This window comes from Glandiceps talaboti, chromosome 12 (genome assembly GCF_964340395.1).
Source record: "Glandiceps talaboti chromosome 12, keGlaTala1.1, whole genome shotgun sequence".
In the NCBI taxonomy this organism is placed as follows: Eukaryota; Metazoa; Hemichordata; class Enteropneusta; family Spengelidae; genus Glandiceps; species Glandiceps talaboti.
This window is the reverse complement of record NC_135560.1, coordinates 22,659,175-22,685,678: the sequence shown is the minus strand read 5'-3', so window position 1 is coordinate 22,685,678 and position 26,504 is coordinate 22,659,175. Positions and strand designations below refer to the sequence as shown.

The 26,504-nt window shown below is 36.6% G+C and overlaps 3 protein-coding genes across 3 annotated transcripts in view; 2 read left to right on the top strand and 1 right to left on the bottom strand.

Annotated features, from left to right (window-relative positions):
- Positions 1-201: 201 nt before the first annotated feature.
- On the top strand, positions 202-1,029 carry LOC144443122 (uncharacterized). Its single transcript, XM_078132493.1, has one exon. The coding sequence runs from the start codon at positions 202-204 to the stop codon at positions 1,027-1,029; it is 828 nt and encodes a 275-aa protein (XP_077988619.1).
- A 6,311-nt stretch (positions 1,030-7,340) lies between these two features.
- On the bottom strand, positions 7,341-24,667 carry LOC144443449 (5-taurinomethyluridine-[tRNA] synthase subunit GTPB3, mitochondrial-like). The gene is made up of 8 exons (XM_078132928.1): positions 24,221-24,667; positions 23,096-23,231; positions 22,484-22,637; positions 21,416-21,488; positions 9,538-9,681; positions 8,832-8,997; positions 8,099-8,458; positions 7,341-7,566 (listed from the first exon to the last, which is right to left on the bottom strand). The coding sequence occupies exons 1-8, from the start codon at positions 24,603-24,605 to the stop codon at positions 7,341-7,343; spliced, it is 1,644 nt and encodes a 547-aa protein (XP_077989054.1). The 5' UTR covers positions 24,606-24,667.
- A 1,652-nt stretch (positions 24,668-26,319) lies between these two features.
- LOC144443120 (MFS-type efflux pump MSMEG_3705-like) overlaps positions 26,320-26,504 on the top strand; it is an 8,340-nt gene continuing 8,155 nt past the window's right edge. Inside the window, exon 1 of the mRNA XM_078132492.1 lies at positions 26,320-26,500. Coding sequence (XP_077988618.1) covers positions 26,320-26,500 — 181 coding nt within the window. The remainder of the gene's footprint in view (positions 26,501-26,504) is intronic.

The window sequence follows — 26,504 nt, the reverse complement described above, 5'->3', positions numbered from 1 at the left end:
AATATGATATGTCACCACTGTGCCAGGTTTGATTGAATTTGAATATTGTTTATTAGAGAAATGACATAATACAGATGCAGGAATGCATGCACAGTACGGTGTCCATTCTAATAGTAATTATAGTAATTTTCAAAAACATACTTTTTGTTTTGCATTTCAGGGTATTTCACAACACTCTTTGACTTATTCAATTATATCGCAATGGAGATAGAAACAAGTACCTACCAGTCTTCACCCGTGAAAGCCATCCTGTGGACGGGTCCTAGATGTTTAGGTACTGCTTTTGAAAGATGCATGCGAAACTTGCCCAATGTTGAGGCTTTTCATGAACCATTCGTTGTAGCTGCAACTTATGGACTCATTGGGGAAAGGCGTGATGGCTTTACTCACCTTCCATATCATCAAGGAGTATCTTACCAGCAAACAAAAACAATCCTAGAAGGTGTATTTCCAGCTAGCACCAAGATAGTATTTGTCAAAGATATAGCTGTATATCTTGGTGATCATTTTGATAAAATGCCTAAAGGATTCCATCACTCATTCTTGATACGTCATCCAGCAAAAATAGTAGCCTCTCTCATGAGGGGCTTTCAAAAAGTCCAGGATGTAGGGTTTCCTTATTTTGATAAATTCTATGCAGATGAGATTGGAATTAAGGCCTTGTTGACTTTGTATAACTACCTTGTGAAGGAGAAAATAGAATGTGAACCCATCATAGTGGATGCTGATGATTTACAGCGTAATCCGGCTATGATGATGCAGAAATACTGCCAAGCAGTCGGTATTCCCTATAACAAATGCATGCTCACTTGGAAACCAGAAATTTCACAGAAGTTCATGGAGGAATTGACCAGATTTGGTCCTGTGGAATTATGGCATGGGGCAGTTGTGTCACGGGATGGCCTTCACCCATCTAGTCCTTCTAATGGAGATGATATTGATGTCACAGTCTATCCTGAAGAGGTTCAACTTGCAATTCAGGATTGCATGCCAAGTTATAAACAATTGTATGAATGTCGTTTACGCTAGTTTGATTTCATTTATCTTTTACATACAAAATAATATTTTAGTGCATAGCAATGTTCTTTCAATGAACCCTGGTGCAAGATGGACAATAATATACTTTCACTGTAGATGGACAAAAGATATAAATATTCACTATTTTTTACTTTTAATTCATTGAAGTATGTGTTACATAATGAACTGAAATATTGATATCATTCTATCCTATCACAACTAAACTCATTGAAGTGTGTGTTACATTATGAACTGAAATTTTGATATCATTCTATCCTATCACAACTAAACTCATTGAAGTACGTGTTACATAATGAAATGAAATATTGATATCATTCTATCCTATCACAACTAAACTCATTGAAGTGTGTGTTACATTATGAACTGAAATTTTGATATCATTCTATCCTATCACAACTAAACTCATTGAAGTACGTGTTACATAATGAACTGAAATTTTGATATCATTCTATCCTATCACAACTAAACTCATTGAAGTACGTGTTACATTATGAACTGAAATTTTGATATCATTCTATCCTATCACAACTAAACTCATTGAAGTGTGTGTTACATTATGAACTGAAATATTGATATCATTCTATCCTATCACAACTAAACTCATTGAAGTATGTGTTACATAATGAACTAATGAACTGAAATGTTGATATCATTGCATCGTATCACAACTAAAGTCATTGGAATTCAATTGGAATTGACTTCAGGATTTATTGTATTAGTACCGGTATATGAATTGAAGTATGTATGTTTGGTAGTTGATAGTTGGTATAGGTCATTAGTACAGTATAGAATACTACCTAGTTGGTATAGATCATTAGTACATTACAGAATACTACCAAGTTGGTATAGGTCATTAGTACATTACAGAATACTACCAAGTTGGTATAGGTCATTAATACATTACAGAATACTACCAAGTTGGTATTGGTCATTAATACATTACAGAATACTACCAAGTTGGTATTGGTCATTAGTACATTACAGAATACTACCAAGTTGGTATAGGTCATTAGTACATTACAGAATATTACCAAGTTGGTATGGGTCATTAGTACATTACAGAATACTACCAAGTTAGTTGGTATAGGTCATTAATACATTATAGAAGACTACCAAGTTGGTATAGGTCATTAGTACATTATAGAATACTACCAAGTTGGTATAGGTCATTAGTACATTACAGAATACTACCAAGTTGGTATAGATCATTAGTACATTACAGAATACTACCAAGTTGGTATAGATCATTAGTACATTACAGAATACTACCAAGTTGGTACAGGTCATTAGTACATTACAGAAGACTAAACATGTTGGTATTGGTCATTAATACATTACAGAATACTACCAAGTTGGTATTGGTCATTAATACATTACAGAATACTACCAAGTTGGTATTGGTCATTAGTACATTACAGAATACTGTTGGTATAGTTTGTATTGACAATGCTGTTTAAACATAACACACCGTTTGACCACTATTGAAATGTATAAGTTCTTAGACTGTGAGATTTGTTGTGTCACTCTGTCCTCAGAATGATTGGCCAATGTGTGAGGATGCTCCGTCATTATTGGCCAATGTGTGAGGATGATCCATCATGATATTGGCCAATGTGTGAGGATGCTCGAACATGATTGGCCAATGTGTGAGGATGCTCCAACATGATTAGCCAATGTGCGAGGATGCTCCAACATGATTGGCCAATGTGTGAGGATGCTCCAATATAGCATACCTTACAGACTCTGTGGTCTTAGTGTAATCATCAAAGCTCTTTAGGTCCATGTGAACTAGTACAGTCATTGAAGCTCATTTGAAAGAGTACCTGTTTTGTACATAGATGGAAGATGGTACAATCTCAACTTGTCTTTCTGTCAAAACTGAAGAACACTTGGCCCAGTTTGACCGTAGTTTGTTTTGCTGACCAAAACAAATGGAGGACGCCACTAACATTAGGGTTGAGGATGTTAGTGGACAAGTGTGTTAATATGTGAAAAACTGATATCAATGGATAACTGGGTCCAGTGTCCTTCATATTTACCATATTCATTTTCGTCATTACATAGTTCTAGCTTTTTTCTCTCCTGAAAACAAAGTTCATTCAACTCTTTGATTATTGTGTAATGAGATATTTCTCAAATGTTAGGCTGAAATTTATAGAAACAACACCAACATGCAGGTACTTCATTTCACATCTCCCTCCCCAACCATTATAGGTAATATAGCAATGAAATGATTACAGAAGTCTTCTCAATTTTACAACAAAAAACCTTGATCACATTTCAAGGAGTTTCATTGTTCTCTCAGAAGTTCTTCCACAGTGATACAACTTGCTGAAATGAATTTGAATAAAATATCAAGTTAAAAATAAAAAATAAAAAAATTGGAAAAAATTAAAGAAAAAATATTCTCACTTTCAAAGAAAGAGAATGTAGTTTGCACTGAGACCAAATCAAAGCTAGGTGAATTGTTATTTATAGTACTTAAAAGATCCTTTTAAGATATAAACAGGTTTGTTTGTTTGTTTGTTTGTTTAATGTTACTTTCCACCTTCACCCAAAATTGCACATTTATGCCAGGATATGTGCTTATTTATCGTTCTATGAGAATAGAACAAAAATACACCAAATTCAGGTTTTTTCTGGTTTAGTATGTTGTATTGATATTCATTATGTATAGCTTCAAACTTCTTTTTGACAAATAGTGCAATTTGTATAATAATATATGTACAAATGTGGCTTTTCTTGTTTCTTGAAAGTGACACACTATGTATGTAACACAACATAACATCTCAATATGTTTTGGTATTTATTTATTCAAGAAGCTTGTAGAATTTTCTCACTTTTGTAGTTTTATTTTTATATTGCTGAATGGGTGAGTCTTAGTACAGGGGGGTAAGTGTTAATATTGTATGTGTTTGTAGTGTATAACAAACTGCAATGGTATTATGCAATTTCAATTGGGGAAATGGTTTGTTTTGATGCTCTACACACCAGGTTAGCTTGCTGAGAGCTTTGATGCAGTGTTCAATGTGGGTTTTTACAGTGCCATTGGTAACAGTAGCAGTATTCAATGTTTCAATGAATTATACTAGCGTTACTATCCTGTACCATTACAGGTGACAAATCATAGCATTTCCTGTCAAATTGTCTTAAAATCACAGGCTTCTTTGCAGCATCATCCAACATGCACCATAAATAGACCATATTGATTATGAAACCAGCGTTCTATTTTTCATTGCATCAGCAGAAAAATATGGCCTGGCTTTTTTTAGAATGTTTCGGTATATACAGTCAGATGTCACTGTGGTATTGAGGAGTTTAAAATATTACAGCAGTTTCCTACCAGCAAATACAATCATGTAAATAGAGCTGTACATTACGACTGAACTGTCTGACCCTACTTTTGTTTTACAGTCTGAACATCAAATATTTGACGTCATTTTGATGTTTTACACTGTTGACAATAAAAATGAAATATTTCTGTCTGTTAAAGTCTGTTCATGGATCATACACACATACAATTTGGACTTCATTAATTATGAATACACTGGTTAATCAATGCAATCTACTCTGTTCTTATCAGATTTTGTACACTTCGTGCACTGTTGTATAATTTGATCTTTTCCCAATATTTTATTTAGGGCAAATGTAGAACGGTAGCCATTCGTGGTCGCCAATAAAAATTGGGGCTAAGTTAGGGGGTTTAATCATATTCTCTCCCATACCTAAATGTAACCCAAACTCCCTAGCTATGATACAAATATGAATCTTTTGTATAAACAGTCCAATTTCCGATATTTTGCTGGATTTTTTATTTGAATTTTTTAGGTTGGTGAAATAAGACTAATATGTTGTTTCTTTACAGTCTTATTGGATTAATAATACTGGTTTCATTACATATGGCAAATTATAAAAACTGCTGAAGTAAAAGTGTATTATTCCTGCACAGACATGTGTTACTTTGAAAACACTATCACTTTACACAGTAGTATTCATGTTTTGATTAGAAACAGTGATGTTTCAAAACTACAGATGTTACACACAAAATACAAATTATCACAGGAAATGTACACAAAAATTCAGTTACTGAAAAAACCCAGCTAACCTATAGCAAATGTGAGAATTCATGCTATCATTTAATGTTATTATCATTGTGCACTGTAAAACAGACAGTGTGGTCTCAATTTATCCACATTTCTCTCTCAGTATTCATTGTGGTAATGCTACTTGTACATGATGTATATTTCTGAGGTCTGCTTTCCGCTGCAAATCAACATAAATGTAATCTTTCAGTTTGTTGTGTTTCTTGAAGGTGTCATCTCCATTTGTTTCAGTAAATTGATTTTTCATTACTTAAAAGCTTGAAATTTTGGTTTTGAAATGAGATCAAAATTTGGCTGTATGTTTTATTTTCACACGGTAGGTTTTCATACATAGCTTTATTCTATACTAGGGCTGTATGTTCAACAGTTTTCAATGAATTTTTATTTCTTTATACTCGGTATTGTGTTATTCATAGGTGCTATACTTCTCTCCTTTCTAATTAGTTAATTTCCCAAGATCTATTTTCACAATACCACCAAGTGGTTCCACCTTCCAAAGATTTTTATTCCTCGTAAACATTCTCTTTCAAGCCCAGCAATAATTGATTTACAGTAAATATGTCATTTCTTATACACTGGTATCTTTGCTTTGTAAAATTTTCAAGTGTTAATAAAGTTGACATAAGGTTTGGGATATATTCTTTTGTATTGTGTGTGTCTATACTTCCTGCCTAATGGTTTGTAGTCAAAATATCGCCCTCTCATCTCAAAGTTAGAAATGATTTACCAAAATACTGCCTTCTCAGTCTTGGGTAATTTGAAGTCAAATATCGCCCTCTCAGCTAAAACTCAAAAATGATTTATTACCAAATACTGAAGAGAAATATTGTCCTCATGTCAAAATTGAAAGTTACTGAAAACCAAAATACTGCCCTCTCAGCCTTGAGTCATTTTGCCCCAATAGGTACCTGCCAAGGAAGTGAGTTCTCACTATTTATCTATTTATGAACATGTCATGCGTTGCCCAATTTCATTTAAATCACTACTACCAAAGGTACTTTACTCAACTATTTCAATTGCAAACTATTCAACATCTTTGAGCCTCAAACTTGGTCAGATCTCATGAACAGTCTACAAGTTCCTGTCAAAATATAAATGTCATGTGCAGTGCCCCAACTTTGCACATTCTATACAAGAAAACCAGGAGAAAAACCCAATTATTTATTTATTGCATCCATTTAGTATCAGGGGCTCACTAAGATTGTTAGGAGCAGCACTAACAAAAAATTATAACCCTTTAATGCTCCAAAATGTCATAAATGCTTCACATATAGTGTTTGAGATGCACACATTATTTGCTAAGATTGCTCTTGTTTTAAAGTATCATTAATTTTTGTTGCCTAAAACCCTCAAATGCTGAGCAATTTGGACAATTATTGTGTCTCTATTTAACACCGAAATGCTACTAAGTATTTATAACAAGGAGTGCAATACATGTACTTCACAAACAAGTCTTCAAATATGAGTTTAATGACTATCTGCCAACATTTTGATTACTAAGTGATAACAGACAAAACAAGTCTTCATAGAAGACATGGTCCACAACATTTCAACTAATTCATAATGTGAATTTTATGACCAATATGGCTGCCATTTGGCCATTACCATGAAGGTTGTGAAACAAAGTGAATATAGCAACGACGGGACCCAACATAGTAGTCCCCTCCATGCTTCATCTATTGCACGGATGGGACCCAACATACTAGTCCCCTCCAGGCTTCACCTGTTGCATGGACAGGACCCAACATAGTAGTGCCCTCCAGGCTTCACCTGTTGCATGGACAGGACCCAACATAGTAGTGCCCTCCAGGCTTTACCTGTTGCATGGACAGGACCCAACATAGTAGTCCCCTCCAGCCTTCACCTGTTGCATGGACAGGACCCAACATACTAGTCCCCTCCAGGCTTCACCTGTTGCATGGACAGGACCCAACATAGTAGTGCCCTCCAGGCTTCACCTGTTGCATGGACAGGACCCAACATAGTAGTGCCCTCCAGGCTTCACCTGTTGCATGGACAGGACCCAACATAGTAGTGCCCTCCAGCCTTCACCTGTTGCACGGACAGGACCCAACATAGTTGTCCCCTCCAGGCTTCACCTGTTGCATGGACAGGACCCAACATAGTAGTCCCCTCCAGGCTTCACCTGTTGAGGACCTATAAATGCTAGACTAATCAAAGGAGACTTTCATAATATTTTTATTTTCCTATACAAAAATCTTTAAAAATTACATCCAGAATTTCTTCAGCACCAACTTTACCGGTAATCTTTCCAATTTCTCTCAAAGCAATTCGTAAATATTCAGCCACAATCACAAGGTCCTCATGTTCACTGAACTGAGACAAAGACTGAAGACATTTCCTGAGATGGTTTCTGTGTCTAGCTTGAGTTAAACTTGGACTTCCAGTGGATGGACTAGCACACCTGTAAATGATTATATCAATATTAACTTTTAATATATTCTCAAATTTAAATGTAGAACCAATTGTTTTTTCGTCATAACATTTACAAAGGAAAAAACTTATTCAGCTTTGAAATCATATAAAGAAACTGTACTGTACTTGACATGTGTTTGGTCATTATTGGGATTTCCTGCAAGGGTTTATGGGAACTATCTATCAGACACACAGAACTGTGAGAACTTAAACCCCAACGTCTGAATCCCATAGTCTTACAATACTACTATCTTACCTGTGGAGACCTACTATCTTACCTGATTAAATAGAATTATTCTGTTGTTCAGGACAAACTTTTTCTATAGCTCCATCAGCCAAATATTTCTTTAAAATTAAAAAGGTTAATTCTACACCATCCAACATTGGCCTTTAAGTTCTCTGAAGGATTACTCTCATAACATTTTTTCCCAAGTTTTTTTGGACCACGGACATTTTATCTTAAGTATTTAAGTAGTGAGGTTTATTCTTATTACAATATTAACACATACTATTGCACTTACATTTGTTTAACTTTGTCTTTCAGCATTTCCAGAAAACCTTCAAAGTTATCACCATGGAGACAAGAAATCACACAAACATTGTTTGTTTTAGTTGTTTCCTCCATCAACACAGTTTTGTGGTTTTTTGACTTCAGTGCATCAATTTTATTCAACACAACAATAATGCCATCTTTCCACTCTGACTGCAAATTTTCTTTGTCTCTGTCCGCCATTTTGAATATATGATCATCGTTTGATTCCATTTCTTCTGTTACTCCATTTTTCAGTTGGTTGATATTTTCCAGGATTTGATTAGTAACTTGACCAGGTTTGAGTGAGTTCACATCAATTACAAATATTGTTATATCTGCTTGCTGAGCCCTGAACAGATAAAAGATACAGAGTAGAAACATATTCAAAATAAGTTAAAAACAATGTCAGATTTAATATTACATTGGGTCAGAAACACAGTTGTCAGGCGCAAGTAATATGTAGAATGCAACCAAGAAACATTTCCTTGCTTTGGAAATCATATTTTGTAATATTAGAGCTCAAGAGCATAAATAATTTGCAAAGTATATTTGATACGATGAATGGTGATTCTTGGCAACTGAGTGAAAATTATGTAATGTGATGCTGAAACAACTAACACACACACACACACACACACACACACACACACACTTCACATAAATATGATGAAACGACTTATACAGGTTAGATATATATACGGTATATATATTATCAGAAGTACCTTTGTACTGCCCTTCTGACACCTTCTTGTTCCACAACATCCTGAGTATCTCTAAGTCCAGCAGTATCACTTAAAAGTACAGGAAACCCCCCTATGTTGACAGCAGTTTCTACCACATCTCTGGTAGTACCAGCAATGGATGACACTATAGCAGCTGGTCTCTGACCTAATGGTAAGACAGGGAAGTTATTAATAGTCAGTATCAAGTAAGTGAGAGGGGGTGGGGGAGAGGGTGGTGGAGAGGGGTGGGAGAAAGAGACAGACAGATGGTTGGATGAATACATGCACAGACAGACAGACACAGACAGACAGACAGACAGACAGACAGACAGACAGACAGACAGACAGGCAGACAGGCAGGCAGGCAGGTTGACAGGCTGGCTGGCTGGCTGGCTGGCAGGCAGGCTGACTGGCAGGCAGGCAGGCAGGCAGGCAGGCTGGCTGGCTGGCAGGCAGGCAGACAGGCTGGCAGGCTGGTTGACTCACTGACTGACTGACTGACTGACTGACTGACTGACTGACTGACTAATGGTGTAGAGATCCATTGTGACTTGCTCAAGTCTCTGACGAGATTTTTCACTCTTTCTTTGGCTAATTTTTTTTTTAACATTTGTGTGTTTTTTGTGTGAAATAGTGACCTACATGAGTGATTATCTTTGAAGGCTGTAGCCCCCCATACCCCTCCCCCACCACCACAAGAACTTACATATTGCATTGAGAAGACTGCTTTTTCCAGCATTTGGGGGACCTGCTATAGTGACATGCACACCACTTCTCAATCTTTCTCCTCTCCTATTGTCTGCAAGATGGGTTTTAATTTCTTCTGTCAAAGTTACAACAGTCCTTTCAGCTATAATAAAGAGAGAAGAAAGTACAATTTAGAGCCATAAGATGAACTTCTAATAATATTTTTGTACTTTATTAGTCAGTAGTTGAAAAGTATATTTATTCTGCATTTGAGTATACATCAACAGACATCGTTACAGTTCATTTACTTTATGTTGTTTGTTGGGTGTTAAACAGTATTAAACAAGGCTGCAACTTTAGTCAACTTTATTCAATACATTTTTTTATGTGAACAATAGCCCTGTGAAACTTACAACTGTGTCCCTGAATTGTCGTTTACATGCTTATGATCCTCATTGTTGTCAGACACTATAGATGAGTTGCAAGATTGCTTGGATAAATGACATCATTTTTGTACAAAGTGGAAATTAATCACCAGCGTTCATTATTTTTAGCAATTCTTTCTTTCTTTCTTTGTTTACATTTTTAACATAATGTTTGTTGTTTTTGTAAGTTTCAAGCAGACACTGCAGTATCTCGCAGTGTGTGAAAATCTGAGAAAATCACTATTGGTCAAAAGGATCAATTTGTTCGAGCTACTGGTCTTCTCACAAGATGGTACATTATTTTTGTATCTATTTTGAATAAATAGCAAACAATGATGGAAAAAAATCATAAGTTTAAATTACTCCAATATTCCATAGACCCTGTAGGGTCTATGAATATTCCAAATCACTTAAGCAACGTCTCCGATGATTATAATATGAATATGACCTATGTCTTGCGAACAAACGGAAATTAGCACCCTATTCCACATAATTAAAAATTCATTCTATTGAGGGTCATACAACTCGGGTCTAATGATACCAATAAAATACTAATAAAAATGATAATAAGAAGGACTGAGAGTGAGAATGACTGTTTATGATCTAGCTACCAGATCAAATGTCTATGGAATTGAAAATTGACACCACGATCACACCATCTCTGACTCAATGGTGGTTTTACATACAATTACCTGTACATCACCTGTTCTATGACAGTCACGTTTGAGGAACTGAATCTGTATGAAGCTTATGTCACATGACTTTTAAGGTATGTGAACACGACAGCAGTCATATAACAGTGGATATAAGTTCTGTACTGTAAGGAGTTCAATTATGTTAAGGGAGGTGATCTTATTCAAGTTGACGGTAATCATCTGTGTTGCCCGCGGTTGTCCAAAACCGCCCGTGCCCGCCCTTGGAATATTCATGAGATTATCACTACTGTGTTGTCGCGGGTGAAGTCATTTAGTTGAACACAACAAAAGGGCGATTAAAAGTGTCACTGATGGGCAAACGTGTGGCATTGCGGGCTAAACTGTGTTTACCTTTGGATAGCATCTCAACCAAATCTTTACAAGCCATGATTAGTAAAAATCACGAAACAAAGTGGTACTATATGAATGTCGAAGTATCCCCTTGCCCAGTGCGCAAATCTCTTACCGCAATGTAGCAAGGCCACATTCAAAACGCGATATCTTCAGCTAGAAAATTACGTTGTTCAAAATCGTGTGAAACGTATACGCAACGGCTCCTACTAATTGCGAGTCCTAGTAATTACTACTCGGGAGTTTTGGGATGATACGATCAAATATATCATTTTTATACCCGTCCTATGTTTGACAGAAATGTCACTTTTAAATTCACATCGATGATTTCTACTGCAAACATCGTAAACTAAACTAAATAACGGAATCATGGATATCACATTTCATGGAGAGTTCACGACCTGTGCATCATGTGTTATAGTCTATCAGCTAGCCCTCGGATGTTCTTCCGATAAAATACGACACATCGCCGAACAACGCTATCGAGGATGGAACACATGTTCGGGCAGGCCCTCACATGCGAACTTCGTTCGCTTATAGTTATAGCATCGAAAGAAAGCCCGAACGTCTAGCAGCAAGACTACATGTGTTACTGCGTCTAATTCAAAATAACCTTTTTCCAAATTCATAAATGTGTGTGAATACTCTGATCACTAGTGTTGCTTGACCAAAGTTGAATATATTTATTGTTATTGTTCATGTACATGGTGCATGCCTTTCTCGAAGTACGTAGGTTGACATGGAAAGATTAATAAACAGTATCATGAACGGCACAAAAAACGGACTAAATTTTGTATAAGATGAAACACCTTGTCCAATCACTGTTACCCCTTTGTAAACCAGATTACTTTCATTTGTTTCAAACAGAACGGCATACCTATGGTCATATTACCACGTTTGCCTAGTTTAAGTTGAAATTAAAATATCTTTTATCTAAATCCATCCAGGACTTAATGGTTTCTATTGTCTTTAACCCAACACTTTAACAAAACCAACTTGACAAGTTTAGATACAAAGGGCAGCGTTGCAAATTTAAACAATAAAACGTGAATGTATTTCTTAAGAATAACATTAATAGTAATGAGCGGATATGATAATCTGTATACCACGCCATTATATTATATTTTAGTATATGTTGGGTTAAACAGTTCAATGAATATACATCAATATCGTTGCATGGTAGGTAACCATTTTTTTTATCCGTTCCTTGAACATCGAACATTCATTTTCCCCTTAGAAATGTCAAATGAACGTGAAATGCTGTGTATGATCGGGTCGTTACACATTTTGTATTGTATATACAGTAAGTGTTAAGATGTTTTATTTAAGGTATGCTGAAATAGAAAAGTCATACAAATCATTATAAACTATTTCGACATGTATTTTTGCACGTCAGTTGCGACTTGATGGGTAGATGTGTCAAAATACACAAACGGCATCGAATATTCAACTACTAGTAGAAATGCGTTCATGTGTTTTCTGAATACGAAATTTATTTATTGACTCGCTAATATATATGAATATATATCATGGGTGTGTTCGAACCCTGTGTATAAAACTTCATGCCGTTGTCTGATGTTGATTTTAAATTAGATTTGCCGGATGACATCCGATGTTCTACGTTTTGTAGTTCATACTTATCATAAAATATTTCAGAATAAGTAATTACACCGATCCAGCTAGAATAAATAGTATATTTCAGATAAACCTATCTGTATAAATAATAATACGTGATACCGATTTTACGACATAAATCGCGTAATTACGAAGAGTTCGACACTCTGTTAACCCCAATATTCATATGTCTCGTCAGGCTATACCAGGCCTGTGCTTGCGATTAAGTTTACATGTGTCAATACACCGTCTACAATGTAGAATATTAATTCCTGAACGTCTTTTATGAATACTTATTTTTGTGTCGAAACTAAACACTAACTTGCAGTGGTCTACCCATAGACCCTCCTATGGTCCAACATACACTTGGTGATCGGCACCACTAGTGCACTCCGCTGTAGGTCAAATAGGTCACTACATTTCGTGCTCACTACTGAACTGTTCACTCTGTTGGACCATGGAAGTTAACCCACGAGGGTTATACTTCCATGGTTGGACATACACTATGGCAAATCTTGAAATCAAATCATTATGGTTACTAGCAAGGTAGCACATTTGTACTATTGTTCAAATAAGTTGATTTTTACACAGTTACACACATGCATAAAAGGAATTATAACTCAAATACACCAGTCCTGTAGCCGTGCACGGGTGTCTTTGTATGCACTGAGCACTGTATAATAAGACCCGGATGTTGTCAAGAGCTTGTCCTCTAGATCTGCCTGTATGTTAGTGACATTGGCAGAAATTTTGTAGACTTTTGAGCGTACCTTATTTAAGTTGCGACTTTTCTTTGGTGTTGTCAATATTAAAAGTGTCACTGATGGGCAAACGTGTGGCATTTCGGGCTAAACTGTGTTTACCTTTGGATAGCATCTCAACCAAATCTTTACAAGCCATGATTAGTAAAAATCACGAAACAAAGTGGTACTATATGAATGTCGAAGTATCCCCTTGCCCAGTGCGCAAATCTCTTACCACAATGTAACAAGGCCACATTCAAAACCCGATATCTTCAGCTAGAAAATTACCTTGTTCAAAATCGTGTGAAACGTACACGCAACGGGTCCTACTAATTGCGAGTCCTAGTACTAAATTACTACTCGGGAGTTTTGGGATGATACGATCAAATATATCATTTTTATACCCGTCCTATGTTTGACAGAAATGTCACTTTTAAATTCACATCGATGATTTCTACTGCATACATCGTAAACTAAACTAAATAACGGAATCATGGATATCACATTTCATGGAGAGTTCACGATCTGTGCATCATGTGTTACTGCGTCTAATTCAAAATAACCTTTTTTCCAAATTCATAAATGTGTGTGAATACTCTGATCACTAGTGTTGCTTGACCAAAGTTGAATATATTTATTGTTATTGTTCATGTACATGGTGCATGCCTTTCTCGAAGTACGTAGGTTGACATGGAAAGATTAATAAACAGTATCATGAACGGCACAAAAAACGGACTAAATTTTGTATAAGATGAAACACCTTGTCCAATCACTGTTACCCCTTTGTAAACCAGATTACTTTCATTTGTTTCAAACAGAACGGCATACCTATGGTCATATTACCACGTTTGCCTAGTTTAAGTTGAAATTAAAATATCTTTTATCTAAATCCATCCAGGACTTAATGGTTTCTATTGTCTTTAACCCAACACTTTAACAAAACCAACTTGACAAGTTTAGATACAAAGGGCAGCTTTGCAAATTTAAACAATAAAACGTGAATATATTTCTTAAGAATAACATTAATAGTAATGAGCGGATATGATAATCTGTATACCACGCCATTATATTATATTTTAGTATATGTTGGGTCAAACAGTTCAATGAATATACATCAATATCGTTGCATGGTAGGTAACCATTTTTTTTATCCGTTCCTTGAACATCGAACATTCATTTTCCCCTTAGAAATGTCAAATGAACGTGAAATGCTGTGTATGATCGGGTCGTTACACATTTTGTATTGTATATACAGTAAGTGTTAAGATATTTTTTATTCAAGGTATGCTGAAATAGAAAAGTCATACAAATCATTATAAACTATTTCGACATGTATTTTTGCACGTCAGTTGCGACTTGATGGGTAGATGTGTCAAAATACACAAACGGCATCGAATATTCAACTACTAGTAGAAATGCGTTCATGTGTTTTCTGAATACGAAATTTATTTATTGACTCGCTAATATATTGAACACATATCATGGGTGTGTTCGAACCCTGTGTATAAAACTTAATGCCGCTGTCTGATGTTGATTTTAAATTAGATTACTTTGGCCTCGGGAAATAGCATGTGATTCTGGTAACTCACAGTCCCTCGGGTGTAATAAACGGGTGCTATAGCCCTCATGGCCAGGCAATATGTGTTTTATAATATACCTCATGCTGTGAACTCGCGGTGGCAGACGACATCGTCAGAAGCTGCCATTTTGACCTGCTGTGAACGCGCGGTGGTCACGTGACTATGTAAAAATTGATGGGACTATTTCCCCAAGGGAAGTAGTCATTCTATTTTCCTATCACGTGACTGATTCTAGCGAATCATGGCACAGTATTATCACTAGGTATATTATAAATGAATATATATCATGGGTGTGTTCGAACCCTGTGTATAAAACTTAATGCCGCTGTCTGATGTTGATTTTAAATTAGATTTGCCGGATGACATCCGATGTTCTACGTTTTGTTGTTCTTCCTTATCATAAAATAATTCAGAATAAATAATTACACCGATCCAGCTAGAATAAATAGTATATTTCAGATAAACTTATCTGTATAAATGATAATACGTGATACCGATTTTACGACATAAATCGCGTAATTACGAAGAGTTCGACACTCTGTTAACCCCAATATTCATATGTCTCGTCAGGCTATACCAGACCTGTGATTGCGATTAAGTTTACGTGTGTCAATACACTGTCTACAATGTAGAATATTAATTCATGAACGTCTTTTATGAATACTTATTTTTGTGTCGAAACTAAACACTAACTTACAGTGGTCTACCCATAGACCTTCCTATGGTCCACCATACACTTGGTGATCGGCACCACTAGTGCACTCCGCTGTAGGTCAAGGACATGTTACTACATTTAGTGCTCACTACTGAACTATTCACTCTGTTGGACATATACCATGGCAAATCTTCAAATCAAATCACTATGGTTACTAGCAAGGTAGCACATTTGTACTATTGTTCAAATAAGTTGATTTTTACACAGCTACACACATGCATAAAAGGAATTATAACTCAAATACACCAGTCCTGTAGCCGTGCACGGTTGTCTTTGTATGCACTGAGCACTGTATAATAAGACCCGGATGCTGTCAAGAGCTAGCGCTTGTCCTCTAGATCTGCCTGTATATTAGTGAAATTGGCAGAAATTTGGTAGACTTTTGAGTGTACCTTTTTTAAGTTGCGACTTTTCTTTGGTGTTGCCTATATTAGTTGTGAGGTAATAACTAAATTTTGTTTTCGATCATAAGATGTGTATTTGGGATTGATATTGTTGTTTATGATTTATTTGGGTTTGACTAGAATCATTCAGCATGAGAAGCTTCATCCCTTTCCTACATCTATATATATTGTGTATAGGTGACAGTGTTGTGGACTGTGAGAATCGAATGTCGTCAATGTCCTATAAATAGCACACCCATTTTTCACATGCATCATCATTTGTATACATACATTTCATGCATCTAGCTAGTCAAGTCACACACTCAAAAAAGAGCCCAAACTATATCTCATTTTATTGTATATTCTAACATCATTTACATATTATTCCAACTTATTCCGACACTGATGGAAGACGAGCTCCTTAATATGGAATTTCTACCCACGAGCTGCAAGTTCCAGGCTGTCTAAAAAAAACAAATTGAGTCTTGATGATTACAAATAATCCACAGAAACACTGATAACACGTAGCTAATACTACACAAATTATTCCCAACTGAAGTAAAATTACCACGCAAGGTTCATCTACTAGGTACACATGGTATGTACACTGTAACCTTGTACACATGGTATGTACACTGTAACCTTGTACACATGGTATGTACACTGTAACCTTGTACACATGGTATGTAAACTGTATCCTTGTACACATGGTATGTACACTGTAACCCAGTACACATGGTATGTACACTGTAACCTTGTAAACATGGTATGTACACTGTAACCTTGTACATATGGTATGTACACTGTAACCTTGTACATATGGTATGTACACTGTAGCCTTGTACACATGGCATGTACATCGTAGCCTTGTACACATGGTATGTACACTGTAACCTTGTACACATGGTATATACACTGTAACCTTTTACACATGGTATGTAAACTGTAACCTTGTACACATGGTATGTAAACTGTAACCTTGTACACATGGTATGTAAACTGTAACCTTGTACACATGGTATGTAAACTGTAACCTTGCACACATGGTATGTACACTTTAACCTTTTTTACACATGGTATGTACACTGTAACCTTGTACACATGGCACTGTAACTTTGTACACATGGTATGTACACAGGGCACTGTAACCTTGTACACATGGTATGTACACTGTAACCTTTAGTAATACCTCTGGGAATTTTTTTTTTGTTTGAATTAATTTAACTGCATGGGTGCCGCCACACTGCACCACACTTCTGTATGTGGCTAGCTCTCAAGTCTTTCATCTTTACTGAGGAAGTAAATTTACTACAAAACTTAATATGTTGAAGTTTTTATGTAACATTTACAAAGGTATTAAACTGAAGTTAATGTTTGCATGTGTACTTTCATTTATATTTCAGTTAAAAGCCTGCCTCCCCTTAGGGATTGTAACAACATCTTTAAACGTAATTTGTAATCATAACCAATGGAGATAGAAACAAGTACCAGGTCTTCACATGTAAAAGTAATCCTATGGTCAGCTTATAGAAGTTTAAGCACTGCTTTTGAAAGATGTATGCGAAATTTGCCTGATGTAGAAGTTTTCCACGAGCCTTTCACTGAAGCTGCATATTTTGGACTCATTGAGGAGAGGTTTGGTGGCTTAACTGCAATCCCACCTAAGCGAGGACTTTCATACAAGCAAGTGAAAACAAAATTAGAAGATTTCAGAATTGACAGAAGTAATTTATTCATAAAAGATATGGCTATTAACTTGGTCAATGGTCACCTCGATAAAATTCCTGAAGGATTCCGTCATTCAATCCTGATACGTCATCCGGCAAAGGTTATAATTTCTAATTTTCTGGGTACTCCAAGAGCCAAGGAGAAGGGGTTACCATACTCTACTGAATTCAGAGCAGATGAGATCGGAACACAGGAAATATTAACTTTGTATAACTACCTTGTGAAGGAGAAAATAGAATGTGAACCCATCATAGTGGATGCTGATGATTTACAGCGTAATCCGGCTATGATGATGCAGAAATACTGCCAAGCTGTCGGTATTCCCTATAACAAATGCATGCTCACTTGGAAACCAGAAATTTCACAGAAGTTCATGGAGGAATTGACCAGATTTGGTCCTGTGGAATTATGGCATGGGACACTTTTGTCACGGGATGGCCTTCACCCATCTAGTCCTTCTAATGGAGATGATATTGATGTCACAGTCTATCCTGAAGAGGTTCAACTTGCAATTCAGGATTGCATGCCAAGTTATAAACAATTGTATGAATGTCGTTTACGCTAATATGATTTCATTTATCTTTTACATACAGAATAATATTTTAGTGCATAGCAATGTTCTTTCAATGAACCCTGGTGCAAGATGGACAAAAAAATATACTTTCACTGTAGATGGACAAAAAGATATATATATTCACTATTTTTTACTTTTAATTCATTGAAGTATGTGTTACATAATGAACTGAAATATTGATATCATTCTATCCTATCACAACTAAACTCATTGAAGTGTGTGTTACATAATGAAATGAAATATTGATATCATTCTATCCTATCACAACTAAACTCATTGAAGTACGTGTTACATTATGAACTGAAATTTTGATATCATTCTATCCTATCACAGCTAAACTCATTGAAGTGTGTTACATTATGAACTGAAATTTTGATATCATTCTATCCTATCACAGCTAAACTCATTGAAGTGTGTTACATTATGAACTGAAATTTTGATATCATTCTATCCTATCACAGCTAAACTCATTGAAGTGTGTTACATTATGAACTGAAATTTTGATATCATTCTATCCTATCACAACTAAACTCATTGAAGTGTGTGTTACATAATGAAATGAAATATTGATATCATTCTATCCTATCACAACTAAACTCATTGAAGTACGTGTTACATTATGAACTGAAATTTTGATATCATTCTATCCTATCACAACTAAACTCATTGAAGTATGTGTTACATTATGAACTGAAATTTTGATATCATTCTATCCTATCACAGCTAAACTCATTGAAGTACATGTTACATGATGAACTGAAATTTTGATACTGTATCGTATCACAACTAAAGTCACTGGAATTCAATGGATTAGACTTTAGGATTTATTGTATTAGTACGGGTTTATGAATTGAAGTATGTATGTTTGGTGTAGGTCATTAATACATTAAAGAATACTACCAAGTTGGTGGGCTTTTTTTAAAGCCAAGTTGGTTGTGTTTGTGTTCACAGGCTGTATGACTCTAGAGGTACCGGGGGGTAGAGGTGTATGACTCTAGAGGTAATGCTTTATGACTCTAGAGGTAAGGCTGTATGACTCTAGAGGTAAGGCTGTATGACTTTAGAGGTAAGGCTGTATGACTCTAGAGGTAAGAATGTATGACTCTAGAGGTAAGGCTGTATGACTCTAGAGGTAATGCTGTATGACTCTAGAGGTAAGACTGTATGACTCTAGAGGTAAGAATGTATGACTCTAGAGGTAAGGCTGTATGACTCTAGAGGTAGAGGTGTATGACTCTAGAGGTAAGACTGTATGACTAGAGGTAAGGCTGTATGACTCTAGAGGTAGAGGTGTATGACTCTAGAGGTAAGACTATGACTAGAGGTAAGGCTGTATGACTCTAGAGGTAGAGGTGTATGACTCTAGAGGTAAGGCTGTATGACTCTAGAGGTAAGGCTGTATGACTCTAGAGGTAAGGCTGTATGACTCTAGAGGTAGAGGTGTATGACTCTGGAGGTAAGGCTGTATGACTCTAGAGGTAACACTGTATGACTCTAGAGGTAAGGCTGTATGACTCTAGAGGTAAGGCTGTATGACTCTAGAGGTAAGGCTGTATGACTCTAGAGGTAAGGCTGTATGACTCTAGAGGTAGAGGTGTATGACTCTAGAGGTAAGGCTGTATGCCTCTAGAGGTAAGGCTGTATGCCTCTAGAGGTAGAGGTGTATGACTCTGGAGGTAAGGCTGTATGACTCTAGAGGTAAGGCTGTATGCCTCTAGAGGTAAGGCTGTATGACTCTAGAGGTAGAGGTGTATGACTCTAGAGGTAAGACTGTATGACTCTAGAGGTAAGGCTGTATGACTCTAGAGGTAAGGCTGTATGACTCTAGAGGTAAGGCTGTATGACTCTAGAGGTAAGGCTGTATGACTCTAGAGGTAAGGCTGTATGACTCTAGAGGTAGAGGTGTATGACTCTAGAGGTAAGACTGTATGACTCTAGAGGTAAGGCTGTATGACTCTAGAGGTAAGGCTGTATGGCTCTAGAGGTAATGCTGTATGACTCTAGAGGTAAGGCTGTATGACTCTAGAGGTAAGGCTGTATGACTCTAGAGGTAAGACTGTATGACTCTAGAGGTAAGACTGTATGACTCTAGAGGTAAGACTGTATGACTCTAGAGGTAAGACTGTATGACTCTAGAGGTAAGGCTGTATGACTCTAGAGGTAAGACTGTATGACTAGAGGTAAGGCTGTATGACTCTAGGGGTAAGGCTGTATGACTCTAGAGGTAAGGCTTTATGACTCTAGAGGTAAGAATGTATGACTCTAGAGGTAATACTGTATGACTAGGGGTAAGGCTGTATGTATGACTCTAGAGGTAAGGCTGTATGACTCTAGAGGTAAGACTGTATGACTCTAGAGGTAAGGCTGTATGACTCTAGAGGTAAGGCTGTATGACTCTAGAGGTAAGGCTGTATGCCTCTAAAGGTAAGGCTGTATGACTCTAGAGGTAAGACTGTATGACTCTAGAGGTAAGGCTGTATGACTCTAGAGGTAAGGCTGTATGACTCTAGAGGTAGAGGTGTATGACTCTAGAGGTAAGGCTGTATGACTCTAGAGGTAAGACTGTATGACTCTAGATGTAAGGCTGTATGACTCTAGAGGTAAGGCTGTATGACTCTAGAGGTAAGGCTGTATGACTCGAGGTAAGGCCGTATGACTCTAGAGGTAAGACCGTATGACTCTAGAGGTAACACTGTATGACTAGAGGTAGGGCTGTATGACTCTAGGGGTAAGGCTGTATGACTCTAGAGGTAAGGCTTTATGACTCTAGAGGTAAGAATGTATGACTCTAGAGGTAATACTGTATGACTAGGGGTAAGGCTGTATGTATGACTCTAGGGGTAAGGCTGTATGACTCTAGAGGTAAGGCTGTATGACTCTAGAGGTAAGACTGTATGACTAGAGGTAACGCTGTATGACTCTAGAGGTAAGGCTGTATGACTCTAGAGGTAAGAATGTATGACTCTAGAGGTAACACTGTATGACTCTAGAGGTAAGGCTGTATGACTTTAGAGGTAAGGCTGTATGACTAGAGGTAATGCTGTATGACTCTAGAGGTAACGCTGTATGACTCTAGAGGTATCACTCACCTTGTTCCAAGACATTGTTTTCAATGTTATCATCTTCACTAAAATCGATATAGGCTTCAACATTAGCAGCACACTACAGACAGACAAGAGAAGTCATCTTCTCATTAATATGGTTTTCACTTTGAATCCCTCTGATTCTGATATCTTGGGAAATTCTTCACATCAAGAAATGATAAAGAAAATGTATAATGTATCACTTTCGTATGTTAACAGTTCATACACACTCACAGCCCTGCCTTAATCTTATTTATACTGGATATTTCTTTAAGTATATAAACACTTGTCTCCCAAGAAGTCCAGTGAGGGCCATCGTGTTCATGGGTTCTGTGTTAATGCAGGAGGAAACAGGAGTACCCGGGTAAACCTGCATTGTTCAATAGAGTCAAACTGAATGACACTCTTCTTACTTATTACTTACAGCATGGTAGATTTTACTAAAAGCCTGCAAGGGTTTGAACCCTCACTACAGTGGTAAGAGGTAAGTGGTTTAACCACTTGGCCACAGACAACCCTGAATGGGTTCAAACCCGGTTCACAGTGGTAAGAGGCAACCATCAACAACCCCTATTACCTTATATTACTCTATATTAAAACTTTGTTAGTCCAAATTAAGCTTGAGAAGAAGTCCAATTCTCTCACACCTTTGTGGTTATGACATGTACAAAAATACTGACTGAGAAATACCCTAGTCATGATCAAACTTCAGTTTAGTTCTCTGTTGAAAAATGGAACAAAAACATCGTAATTTAACTCTGATATTATGACATTTCTAAATGATATACCCAACTATATTGCACATTTGTTTTACAATCTTCATAGACAAAGATAGAGACAGGTAGACAAAGACACGCATCTAAAGATGTGGGCATACACTCAGTGTTGAACACATAGAGCAGAGAGATTAGAAAGTTTTCAAGTTATCTAGGGTCTGAATGGTCATGTATAGACTTTGGATTGTACAACTAAATGTGGTTTTAACATCAAAATGTACCCATGACATCAAATCAAGATAATTAAAATCTATTACAAATTTCCATGACTATCTTAAGTGTAGAGAAGTATTCTTGCCTTGACCAATCTACGTCTCCAATCACTGTACAGTTTTCCAAGGTCTCCCTCCAACTGTCTAAGTGCTTGCTTTCTTTGAGCTTCTGTTTCAGCATGTATTAAGTCTGCTAAACCTTCAACTTCTGTCAGATCTAACTTGCCATTTTGAAATGCCCTACAGAAAATATTGTACTCTTATCATGCATACTGTATTAAACTGCAATTTATGTGAGTGTGTGTGCATGTGTGTGTGCATGTGTGTGTGTGTGTGTGGGGGGGGGGGGTATTTCTTTGTCTGTGTGTGACAATGTATGTATGTATGTATGTATGTATGTATGTATGTATGTATGTATGTATGTATGAATGTACATACGTATGTACATATGTACGTATGGATGTGTTTTCACTACATACATGTATATGATATCTGTTTCTTTACATAATACAACCACCACTTTTGGTTAGTCACATGAGTCATGAATAAGCCTCCTTCAATACTGACAGCTAGCTTACTCTATTATATCCAGGATTTGTAGAAAATAATAAGGTAAATACCTTGATATAGCATTACACAAATTTCTTGTAATTTAACTTTATTTTCTGGGGAGGGCAATGGTTACAGACTATATTTACCTCTTTGTAAACTCTCCTTCTTCAGCATGTCGGAGTCCTGCCACTTTTTCTAGTGCAGAGTATACAGAGTTAATCACAGCAATTCCTCCGTGGATATGAAGTTCGCACACATCCTCTCCTGTAAAGCTGTGTGGTCCTACAATCAACAACAAAAAATTAAAGTGTTTTTCATTTGTTAGGTTTTAGATCCCAAATACGAGAACACTGATGCAACTGATTTAACTCATAATATTTCTTGTACATTCAAATGTTGCAGACTGGGCTGCATAATCTTCTGGCAATTCTTGTATTAGCCAGACTTATTTTTTTCCTATCAACTACAGTACACACCTGTGGATGGGTACATCTTGGGTGGTGTCGTAAAGAAGCATACAGTGTATGATGATGTATGTGTGGGAAACTAATCAACCTGATATAAAGGATCCACAACAATCTTGTAGAAGAGGAAGAAATGTTTATTGTTTGGTAGATTTATGTATAAAAAGTCAATGACAAACTTCTGACTGTCTGCCTGTAAACTTTGAGTAATTCATTTATTGCTTGTGTTACCTGTAAGTAGAAGTTTGAATTTTCTTTGATTTTATAGAAATCAAAGAGGAAGACCAGTCATAGTTGCAATAACTGTAGCATCTTGTGTTAAACACTAAAACTTAGAAAGTCACCAAAACAGACGAAAAAAACCTCAAAACCGCAACAAGACGTTACAATTATTGCAGCTAGACCAGTCACAGTCTTGATCATGCTATTATGCAAAGTACGGTACAACATCTGAGTGGTACATGTAGGAAGGAGAATATATTTTCATGAATTCAATGTGGTTGATATGATGAATCAGAATTTCCATCATAGCCTAGTTACAAAGATGTGTATGGCATAAACATAAAACAACATATTTCCTGAGTTTTTTTATATTCTAAATGCATTCAAAAATAAAATATGACAGTACTAACTACACATTAATTCTAATAGTATTGAAGGCTATTATTTGGGTTGACCCCTGTCATATCGTTTGCATTTTTAAATTTGGATTGTTTATTTCATTACAGATTTCTTTCTTTTCAAACAATTCATTTGTATTTTATTTACACACCATTGCATTACAACTTTAATAGGCTTGTTTCTTACCCGGGAACCACAATAGTAGTCCTCTGTCAAGGGGTTCATGTGTTACAGGGTCACAAAACCTTTCCACTGATGCAAATCTTGGATTTGGTACTTTCAACTTTCTCGTTAGCTTCTTCACAGCGTCTGATGTCTGGGGACCAGATATTCTGATGATAGCCACTCCACATTTCCCATGGCCTGATGATAGTGCATAAATAGTATCCGAAGCGATATTTGAAGTTTTACGTACGTGAAAATCAAACACTAATTCACATGAAGTTGTACAACTTGGGTGAATTCTGAAACCGTTGTTTGTAAATGTTGACAACATGGAGTATCTGTGGTAAAATCTATGCGACATTCTAAAATTTTGGCTCCACATCGCAAAAATAGCTTTGAGTAACATGTCACTGTTTAAACGCAACGATTCCTTGGGGGTCCCGTTCGAGGCACACTTTGAAACTAGGAAATCTTTCCTCGGTAACACACACATCTCATGGGCGCAGACATCTTGAAACGTTATTTGTTTGTAAACTAATTTCTCAGCTCAGGTAAACGGCTGTGATTGGTTAGGTCATGAATAAATTATCCCACAGGTCACTGGAGTCCATGACCTCATACGACCTTGCTGGGCCAGGCGTCAGAACTTGAATCTAACAAATCTATGCAACTTATACATGTAACAGGTTATCATCGTTTAGTTACGTGAAGAAATTGACAAAGTAAATATATTATGAAGAGTTACGACGTCTGCTTACCGTAATTTGCGAAGTATTGATACATTTGCCTCCCATGATAAGAGATCTGGGATTAGAATTTGTCACAAACTGCACTTGAGTCTACACAGACTTGAAAGTGACGTTACGTCAGTGGGCGAACAGGTGAGTTCTGACATCATTATTCAAATATAATCCAAACGGAGATTACTACCCCACCCACTCACCACTCCCCACCCCAGCCTATCAGAGGATGTTCAGATATCACAGAAAAATAACCATGTTCCAAAAAAGTGTGTCAACCCAGTAACATTTTCATGTCATCCCATACAAATTTAAGTACTGTTAGAATATCAAAGTCCAGACTTGATCGTTGAATCGTTTGAATGTCAACTGCTATTAACTGTCAGTCACTTGCTGCTGTGTATACAGGTACAAGTTGTCAACCTGTATACTGTCAAATGTCCAAGTACAAGTTACAGTGGCTATGATAATTGATATTAAATTGTATTGTGCAATAGAAATAAATGAACAGACAGGACAAATAAGTAAATGAAATACAGTAGTTAGAATGGTGCAGGCTATCACTGTGAAGCTTAACTTGCAATATTATCTTAAGACTCCTGTCTGTCTGTCTGTCTGTCTGTCTGTCTGTCTGTCTGTCTGTCTGTCTGTCTGTCTGTCTGTCTGTCTGTCTGTCTGTCTGTCTGTCTGTCTGTCTGTCAGTCAGTCTCTGTCTGTCTGTCTGTCTGTCTGTCAGTCTCTGTCTGTCTGTCTGTCTGTGCCTGTCGTTCATCTTCCTCGCCTCGCTCTGTTCAAATTGTGACTGTGATTTTCTCATGAGACAACAGACTGTTGACAGTCATTCTATTTAAATAGATAAATATATTTATTTATATAGATATATGATTATCAAATATCAAAATATCTTTGTCCATAAAATTGAAAGTCGTCTTTTAGAATACAAAAATATGTGTATGTGTGTGTGCATACGTAGTGTGTGTGCGCGCGCGCGCGCGCGCGTGTGTGTGTGTGTGTGTGTGTGTGTGTGTGTGTGTGTGTACCACAGTGTGTGGTAAGAAAAATAAGACCATATGTGTTATGTTCAACATATACATCATTAGTTGCTGTTTTCCAAGTATTTATATTTTTTGTTGTCAATTCAGAAATTGGACATAGCAGGATGTATATAAAGAGAATGCTTTCAGTCAACCATGTCAACCATGGCCATTTTATTTTATTTTATTTTATTTTGTTTCCTTCTTGTTCAAGATTTTGTTAATGATTTACAGAGGACTTTGTACAACAGATCAGTGATATAGACAATATAGGGAGTAAACAGTGAATCAATTCAAGACACATTCAAATCAATGTAAAAACTCAAGCAATGACAATCCAGAAATCATGGGCCAGTGGTTTGTAAGGTTAATTACAAGAGGTAATTATGATGAAGAAGAAGAACTGTTATCATCAGGACCTGCTAATAGTTCAACTCTTAGAGCGTTTGGATCACTGTTGGTATTGTTTGCAGTCTATGTGTTAACACAAGCAGACAGACAACTACTTCCTGCTGTTATTCCATCAGGTAA